General features: G+C 41.3%; 2 protein-coding genes across 3 annotated transcripts in view; both read right to left on the reverse strand.

Annotated features, from left to right (window-relative positions):
- c5 (complement component 5) overlaps nt 1-4,127 on the reverse strand; it is a 28,621-nt gene extending 24,494 nt beyond the window's left edge. For both annotated transcript variants that reach the window (XM_014022820.1, XM_014022819.1), the window contains exons 1-11: nt 4,004-4,127; nt 3,736-3,931; nt 3,502-3,655; nt 3,363-3,433; nt 3,188-3,285; nt 3,029-3,111; nt 2,410-2,500; nt 2,214-2,322; nt 888-1,020; nt 702-817; nt 363-551 (exon numbers count right to left, since the gene is read on the reverse strand). In XM_014022820.1, the coding sequence (XP_013878274.1) occupies nt 363-551; nt 702-817; nt 888-1,020; nt 2,214-2,322; nt 2,410-2,500; nt 3,029-3,111; nt 3,188-3,285; nt 3,363-3,433; nt 3,502-3,655; nt 3,736-3,931; nt 4,004-4,071 (1,308 nt within the window). In that variant the 5' untranslated portion in view covers nt 4,072-4,127. The remainder of the gene's footprint in view (nt 1-362; nt 552-701; nt 818-887; nt 1,021-2,213; nt 2,323-2,409; nt 2,501-3,028; nt 3,112-3,187; nt 3,286-3,362; nt 3,434-3,501; nt 3,656-3,735; nt 3,932-4,003) is intronic.
- Nucleotides 4,128-7,482: 3,355 nt separating this feature from the next.
- prdm12b (PR domain containing 12b) overlaps nt 7,483-9,237 on the reverse strand; it is a gene marked incomplete at its 5' end in the record, with an annotated part of 3,133 nt that continues 1,378 nt past the window's right edge. The window contains 2 exon segments of the mRNA XM_014022809.1: nt 7,483-8,245; nt 8,465-8,579. Of these exon segments, the coding sequence (XP_013878263.1) occupies nt 7,764-8,245; nt 8,465-8,579 (597 nt within the window).

Raw genomic sequence — 9,237 nt, forward strand, 5'->3', positions numbered from 1 at the left:
AGCAAAAGGCAAGCTAATAGCTAAAAGTATCACAAGGCAAGCTAATAGCTTAATGTAACAAAAGGCAAGCTAATAGCTAAAAGGAGCTAACGATAGCTAAAAGCTAAATGTAGCAAAAGGCAAACTAATATCTAAAAGTATCACAAGGCAAGCTAAAAGATAAATGTAACAAAAGACAAACTAATAGCTAAAAGTATCACAAGGCAAGCTAAAAGCTTAATGTAACAAAAGGCAAGCTAATAGCTAAAAGTAGCTAAAGATGGCTAAAAGCTAAATGTAACAAAAGGCAAGCTAGTAGCTAAAAGTAGCTAACAGCTAAATAAGATGAAGAAGTATAAATGAAGTGAACTCCTCCTCCTCACTTTCAGCACTGCCTTGACTGAGTTCTTCAGGGGGTTGCAGATGAAATAAGCGAGTCCATCATCTCCAGTGGTGCTGGAGTCCGGGCAGGACAAGTCCCCGATGCTCCCTCCATTCATGATCAGCTGTTTGTCCACCAGACGTATTGGAACCCGGCTCACCGGCTTGCTCAGGTGATCCCTCACCAACACCTGCAGAGACAGAGTCTTCATCACTTTCTTACATTGACATGGAAGAACTCTGAGGTTGAATGTTGTCAGGGAGTGAGGGTTGTGTGGTTGCTGTGGTGATGTTCTCCTCTAGCTGCTGTACCTGCTGTGGAAATGAAAACCCTGACATACCTTGATGTTGTAAGGAAGTCCAGGTTTGATGAAGAGAGGGGTGGAGATCAGGCTCAGGTGGTACGGTGACTTGACGAACTTCACAAAAGCAAACTCTGCCTCCTGAGTGATTCCACCTGAGAGACAAAGTCCGGTTCAGAAACACCAGGAGGTCCACCTGAATGTTCGGACCTGGTGCCAGGGTACCTGTGTCCTCCTGCAGCAGGACCGCTACATACAGGTAACTCTCCACCAGGCCGTTCAGGTCTCTTGGTCCATCGTGTTGCTGCAGGACCTGCTGCATGTTGAGGGTCACCTCCACCTCGCCCGTCCTAGACAGCTGAAGGACAGAACTAGAACTTTAGATCTGAGCAGGAAGAACCACTTGTAGACCCTGGAACTCAGAGGAAAATACTGGGGCAGGGTCGGAAAATAGGCGGGGTCGGACGCCTGACTCCACCCTCAACTCTAAAATTAACCAACCCCAGATGCTATATTCTAAAATTAATCACGCCCAATTTTTCAAGTCTAATATTAACCTTCCCTACAAGCCATGACCACACCCACTGGACGTCCGACCCCCTCCATCATCTGATTCCGCAGTCTGCGACAGAGAAAGTTTATTGTGCATGCTGACACCAGGTATTACCAAGTATAAGTCTTGCGAAGTTCAAAATAATAGCAACCATGTCGTAAACCCGTAAAAAAAACAAAAACAAAACAAAACAAAACTAAATGGAGTAAAATAAAATAAAAACAAAACAATATATTTAACAAACCTTACATTGCTGTCAACATTGCGACAAAACTGTTTACTCACCATGTTCCAGCAACATCAGATCTTGCATTTAAAAATAAAAGCACTCCAAACTTTGATTACTCACATATATTGTCACCATAAGTTGCTGTTTTTATTGTAACAAAACGGTTTGTTTCCAAGTGAGCATGCAACAACTATAGATCGTCCTCACCAAGTCTCAGCAACCTTTCTTTTGAAATGCAAAATCAGATGTTGCTGAAACTTGGTGAGTAAGATCTGTAGATTTGATAGAGTCACCCTCAAGTGAGACTGTTCTCTGGAAACAAAATGTTTTGTTGCCATGAAGACAGCAACATACAGTGACAATATATGTGGGTCATCAAAGTTTGGAGTGCTTTTATTTTTAAATGCAAGGTCAGATGTTGTTGTTACTTGGTGAGTGGACAGTTTTGTTACAATGTTGACAGCAATTTAGGGTTTGTTAAATGTATTGTTTTTATTTTATTTTGTTTTCTTTTACGTGTTTATGACATGGAATCTTTTATTTTGAAAATGACTTGCAAGCCTTATTACCGTAATACCTGGTGTCAGCGTGCACAATAAACTTTCTCCATCTGAGTGGAGGCTGAGTGGAGGCTGGCGTCACTGCAGTGAAAAACACCATGCAGCTTTTTATTCAAGTTACTTATAAAATCATGGTGGGCGGGGCTTAATATAATACCCGTCTGTAGTTTATTAAAGGTTTGTTAAAGTTCTGAGTTTCTGTTCCTTACTCTCACTCTGGACACCGAGGTGGGGATAATAACTGCTGGGTTATTCCTGGTAACGTATCCGTAACGCAGAAACACCACACCTTCAGCCACCGGAGCGCCGTACAGATACCTGAGGGTGGACAGGTGGACACACCTGTTCAGAGCGGCTCAAAACACAAGGACTTTAAATGTCGAGTATTTAAACTTATTTACTCACTTGGCAGAAATCTTGAAGATGAACTCTTGGAACTGTTGGTAACTGATGTAGTTTGTCTGCGGCTCCATCTGGATGGAGAAACTGGGAAGAACTGAGACAAAAACAACACGAGTAGTATTTTAATTTGGTAGTACTTTGTAACAGCAGGTACTGGTACTTACAGGGTATGCACTGGTTACGTATCTGCTACTTACTGGCTAAGAAGATACCCAATACATTCCAGGTTTACACTTGGTACATTGCCATGTACATACACAATATGCACATAACAGGGTACATAGATTGTATGTACCAAGTGCATACCAGTTAGGCTCCTACTGTGCACCTTGGTATTTACTTGGCTCTTACTTGGTACATATCCGCTATTTACTGGCTAAATAGGTACCCAGTACTTGGTATTTACCCCTTTATGCAGATACCTGGTATGTACTGAGTAAATCTAGTGTAACTGTACATGTACTGGGTTCTTAGAGGGGATGTGTACAAGTATCTGGAATGTACCAGGTGCCTTCAAGGAAGTATCCTGTAAATATTGAGCAGTTTTATTTTTTATTTTTTGTATTTTTCAGATTAACTGTGCAGTTCAGGTGATGATAAGACCCATCCCTGTTGGCCGTACCATATTCTTTAACTTCAAAATCTGTTTTTGCTTTCGTGGAGAAATCATCCGTGTAGGATGCTTCAATCGTCCAAATTCCCAACCTAGAATCAGAAGAATTCAGTCTGAACATCTGGAAATGACACCATTAACGACGTGATGCCTGTTTTAGTTTCTTACTTTGGGTTGATGGGGATTCTAAAAGGATTCTGCATCGACGGGATTCCGTTGTTCACGTCAATCATCTCCACAATGTCCACTGTGGTCTGGTCAGGGTCCTGAGGGATGGGGACATGGTTCTTTGATCTGGGTCCAACGTGTCTTAAAGTCTCTCAGGTTCTAAGACGTTCGTTACCTTAAAGGTCAGGTAAACGCTGCGATTGGCAGGCCTCAGCTCCTGGTTCATGGAGAACGCCCTGACTTTGACTGAAGTGGAGGCAAACTTAAGATTCAAGAGAAGATGTTAAATCAAGAGTGGTGGGCGCTTCCCTTACCTTTCTGATGGGGGGTGTACAGCGGCTTGTCCGTTTGGATGAACAGGAAGCCGTTGGTTCTGATTACAGGGATGGACATGTGCTGGTTGATCTGATTGGTCTGGACGTGGAGAACCACCTGATTCACGTCCGAGCCCAGCTGGTTTGGGAACAGCTGAAGAAGAGGAGGAACAGTGACTCAGCATTTTTGTCTGAAAGTCTACAGACATGTAATGAACAGGTCCGCCATCTCACCCGCACTTTGGCGATACCCTGGAAGTTGTTCAGGCTGTTCAGCCTCACCACGTCCTGAGACAGAACCCTATAATCCGGAGCCATGGTGGTCTTCAGGAAAACATAAACCGGCACCTCCGATGTGTACCCGAACAGCTGCAGGAAGACAGTCTCCACGGCGTCCAGGCAGAACGAGAGAGGAGCCGTTATCAGAAACCTGAGAGAGGACAACGTTAAAACTTGACCCGAACACAGATACCTCCATCCTGAAATGTAAAGTTTGACTCACGACTGGGACTGAGCCTCTGTCCTCCAGCTCAGACAGCAAACACAAAGCAGGAGGAAACACACCTTCATCCTGAAGGCCGAGGAAGACTCACTCTGAGCTCCACAGACACACAACTGAGACAACTGAGCAGAAGAGACTGAGAAAAACGTCTCATCAGTTATTGATCAACTCAGTTATTGACCCAACTGTCCTCTGAAGCCAGGACACAGTGGGGGGAGTGGAGGTGGGGTGTTTGTGTCCCAAAGGTGAGTTTACTCAGCCCGTGGTTTCTGATCTTACCCAATGCTGATGACCCCAAAACTTTGTGTTAACATAGAAAAAAGTTGAGTTCCTTCAATAAACACACATCAAATGCTTCCATCCACTCATTATTGATGAATGTTTATTGATTTATTATTGTTTTTTAATGAATTATTTGAACCGTTTCATTTCCCAGAAAGGTATGATTGCATAACATTTATGCAATCAGAAACCAGTTCTCATGTTTGGGATCTTCTTCTCATTTTGGCCCCAAAAGCTCAAGCTTTTCACCTGAAGACATTTGTCTCTCTCACATGGACAGTTACAGGTTTGGATCAGGAGCTTGTCTCTTGGTCCTCTCAGTCTCAGGTGAACCGGGACTCTGGTGTTCCAGATTCTGAACCACCTTACCTCTGATGGGACAGAGAAATGTAGGTCGGTCCAACAAGTCCTGTCAAACAAATCCTCTTTTTAGACAAAAAGATACCACCAGCACCACTTCTTAAGTGATTTAACTGAATATTTTTGACTGTGTGAATAATAATAAATTCATTTTTAAGAAGAGTTTATGTAGAATTATTCTACTTTTAAAAAATGATTGAGATAATAAAAAACTATTTTTTATTTTTATTTTGGCTTTTTTACTTGTTATATTACTATTATATGATCCCCGTGAAGCTCTATTTAACTAGACAAAGCCATATAATTTACTGTAGCCCCACACGGGGCGCCAAAACTCTGTTTACCAAACCAACCAAGGCAGATGGAAAAGTGTTATTGTCCACCTGACCAAAAACATTTCTCTGTTCCCAAACAACTGATTGCAGATTTGTGAGACGTGAGTTCAGAGTAAATAAACATTTGCGACGAGGAAGAAACAATGTTGATTGTGGACTATTTTTTACCAGAGGAAAAACAATTCCATAAGACTTTTAACATCCAGAAGACTTTCTGGTGAGTCATGACAGTTTTTTGTCTTCTGTATTTTGGAATTCCCTTAGTTTTTATGTCACCTCACTTTCTGATTGGCTATCTCATTCAGCAGGTTGTGAGCTCATTTGTTCTCAGGTGAACACTATACACGGTGTGATATCGGGCCAAAAAATCAAACATGTTGAATATCCTCGATTTGAGGTCAGAGCAGTCGACGTCCTTCCGAGCTGACTAGATCACTCTTAACTTACCACCTACGGCAGGAATATCTGCTGTTTATCTTTAGAGTCATCACGATAATTTGGACATCCTTAAGATTGTCAGAAGGGCCAGAATTCAGCCCAATTATCCTGCCGTGTGACGCAGCCCTTAGCAGTGTAACAATACACTAATCCACATTGATATTCCATTATCTCAAGGTAAAACAAAAACATTGAACCATATCTTCATCACCATCATCATCATTATCATCATATGCCAGCTGTGGAATTGAAAACTGAATTGACAGGCTTTGTCATTTCAAGAAATGTATTGCCATTCATCAAAGCAATTCAGTATAATCTCATTTTGTGATAAAGCTTCTGATTTACACCCACAGTACAGGTACATGCCAGCTGAACCTGGACATGTTCATCAATAGAAACCTAAGAAACTAAAACCACATGAAAACTATTTTTACATCAACCAAACAGTTTAAACATCAAACAGTTGATTCAGAAAGTAAACAAACTGCACAAAAATGCATCATTGCAAATCTGTAAAAGAAAGATTTTTGACATTATTTTTAAAGCAAGTCATAGTAGAACCAACATATGTTATAAAGTGTGTTGAAAAAATTGTATTTTTACTTGCTTTTGAGTGAATATGGTCCAGCTGAATCAAATACAGTATAGCATTTATCATTCTTTTATACAGTATAATATATACGGTTAAAAATAAATGTTTGGATAATTTTTCAAAAGAACAAACATTAAACAACAAGCCTTTTCAAGCAGGTAAGAAAAAAATTAATAACTTTTGCAATTTAAAGCCTAAAGATTTCTCAACATTTATCAATGGTACCATCATGGTCTGTCCTGTGCAGAATGACAAAATACAAAATTATTTCTTTTCTAAAACCTCTGAAACTCTGAACCTGTCCACAATGGATTTATGGTTTCCAAGAGATTTAGCCTGATTCATTATGATTTTAAACAAGTTATATTCTGTCTAATGCAAAAATTATTCTGTTCTCAATACCTCTAAAACCACAGCAGCTGTTTTAACACCTAGACTTCTGATGAAATCTTCCAAGGGTTAGCTTTATTTTGAAGATGAGGAAAATAGAGTTTTTAAATGCTGAGATACACTCAGTTACACTTCGGTGTTTTGAGCAAAAACAAAGAAAAGCCCTTTGAGCTGAAGAGTTAAACAGAAACTAAACGGTTGGATGTTTTGTGTGAAACAGAGGAGAGGACTCAGTGCAGAAGAAATATTTTATTAAGACTATATAGGCTCAGATTAAATGTCCTTCATATACTGATACATGTTTTATACATTTACATAGAATAAGATAAAGTGACAGTGAAGTTAAAGTCATGCTTAGAATCATTCTGTTCGCTGACAACTGCAGCTTTTTTTTACATTTTAAGACAAATGTCTGAGATCGTCTCAGCTTTCAATAAATTCAGGATGTTTTTACACTGAAATCAGCTGTTCACAGAAAATTATTTACAAAGATTTCATATCTTCTAACAGCTGTCAGGAGATACCACCTTCAAACTGAGACCAAGAAGCATAGACATGAACTATATTCACAGTAATATTATTAATATTTGAACAAAGGATTTAATTTAATTTTGTTCTTATTCAAAGAAATCATCTGAGTTTTCAACAGGTTTTTCAGTAAAGCAGGATAAATTGAGGCAGTAAAACCCAGCAGAAATTCAGCAGATTATTCTGAAGGAGCCTCCGACTGTAGCAGCTTCCTGTTTATAAATCACACATCACAACTTTTCACTGAGATCCAGGAGCATGCAGCGCAAACACAACACGAAATTCTTCCAAACATCATGCAACAGAATCGAGTTTCAGCCTCTCCTCATCTTGAAGACCAGACCAACAAGCACATTTTAAAGGACTTAAAGCGAGTCTGAGAGACTGCCACTGGTGGGACGGGGGTTAGGTTTAGGCTGTAGAAATTAACCAAAGTCAATGGAATGTCCCCATATGTATAGATGGACACAGCTGTGTGTGTGTGTGTGTGTGTGTGTGTGTGTGTGTGTGTGTGTGTGTGTGTGTGTGTGTGTGNGTGTGTGTGTGTGTGTGTGTGTGTGTGTGTGTGTGTGTGTGTGTGTGTGTGTGTGTGTGTGTGTGTGTCGGCCATCTTTCTTTCTGAATTGCAGTCTGCCTTGTGTTGCAGGTGTGAAGGGTAATGCTAGGTTCAACCGTCTCGTTTTGACAGTTTTCACAAGTTTTGGCGCCCCGTGTGGGGCACAGGAAAAGCTTGGCAGTTCAGAGTTGTGACAGCAGCAGGTTGACTTAAGCCCCACCCCCCACCACACATACATGAGGGTCAGGCTCACTCTGAAAAGGAGGGTCAGTTATTTCACAGCACCATGGTGGGGATGTGGTGGACCAGCGAGGCCGGGTGAGGCACAGCCGTTAGCTGCGGTGGGTGGGACGGAGGCGGCGAGTGCACCCCTCCGCCCCCCACCACCACCATGCCTCCACCCTGGGCGCTGGGGTCTCCGGAGGGCCGGTGCCTCGCGCTCTTCTGGTGCGCCCGTAGGCCGGCCAGCTGTGAGTACGCGGACTGGCATACGTGGCACTTGTACGGGCGCTCCCCGGTGTGCAGACGCACGTGGTTCCGCAGCGTGGACGACTGGCTGAAGCGCCGGTTGCAGAAGCGGCAGACGAATGGCTTGTCCAACGTGTGGATGCGCATGTGGGAGCGCAGGTTGCTGCGTGAGTTGAAGCCGCGGTGACAGATAACGCAGCGCATTCGTCCCAGACTGGAGGAAGAGGAGGAGGACGAGGAGGAGGAGGAGGAAGAGGAAGCGATGGGGCCTTCACATGGGTGGAAATCATCTGTAAAGAGAGGAGATCATTTCAGACTGACAGACATGAAACAGCTCAGACGAAAATCTTTCACAGTTTCTTAAAAAAACAGATTGACGTTTTTATTCTCATTTCTTTAGTTTAAAACAAAATTCAGCTGTTTTTCTCTCAGCTCTGTTTCACTGAAACATTTTAAATCTGTGTCTAAACTTGCTATAAATATAATATTTAATATCCCATTAGCATTACCGCTTTTAGTCTTCTTGTTCTGCTCCTCGTCTCCTCCTGGAATTCCAGGAATTCCCAGGAAAGTGTTGTGGGAGTTTCCGTACCAAACGAGCAGCTCCTGGTCCGGAGGAATCGTCTGCCGGAGACAAACGGCCCAGGTTTCACATTTAATCTGACTTTTGTTTTATAAATTATTGCATTTGTACACCTAACTAATATTTGTTCTTCTCATTAGATTTTAAATGTTCAGTTTTGTTTTCAACACATCACGTTTTTAAATTACTCTTATCATAAAACAATTTAAATAAACCTTTCAGTTTGAGGGTTTAGTTGAAACCAGTCGCTGAAGAAACAAATTAAACATAAATGATTTTTAAAATCAAAGGAACAAAAATTAAGCCAACTGAAAACTTAATTTTAAACCTAAAACTGAAGCAGTTTTTCCACAGAAAGCTGAGTTCTTGCAGCTTATTCTGGTTTATGTTCAGCTTCATGTTTCTGCCAGCAGGTGGCGCCACAGACCAAACTGTTAAAATCAACAAATTTCTGGTTAAATCAACAGTAAACAGGTGAAGACACACTTGAGTCACAAACATCTAGAGGAAACTTCATTGAAACAGAATTCTCTTTAAGGTGGAATCAATCATTTTTTTTCTCAGCAGGTTTCTGTTGGGTCCACCTTTAAAGAAATTTATTTAAATTCTGACGCAGCTGAAAATAAATATAAAAAGTTCATAATAAGACACAAACAACCCAATAAAAACAATAAAAGTGGAAATGATAAAACCAGATTT

Source organism: Austrofundulus limnaeus, unplaced genomic scaffold, assembly GCF_001266775.1.
Source record: "Austrofundulus limnaeus strain Quisiro unplaced genomic scaffold, Austrofundulus_limnaeus-1.0 Scaffold343, whole genome shotgun sequence".
Lineage (NCBI taxonomy): Eukaryota > Metazoa > Chordata > Actinopteri > Cyprinodontiformes > Rivulidae > Austrofundulus > Austrofundulus limnaeus.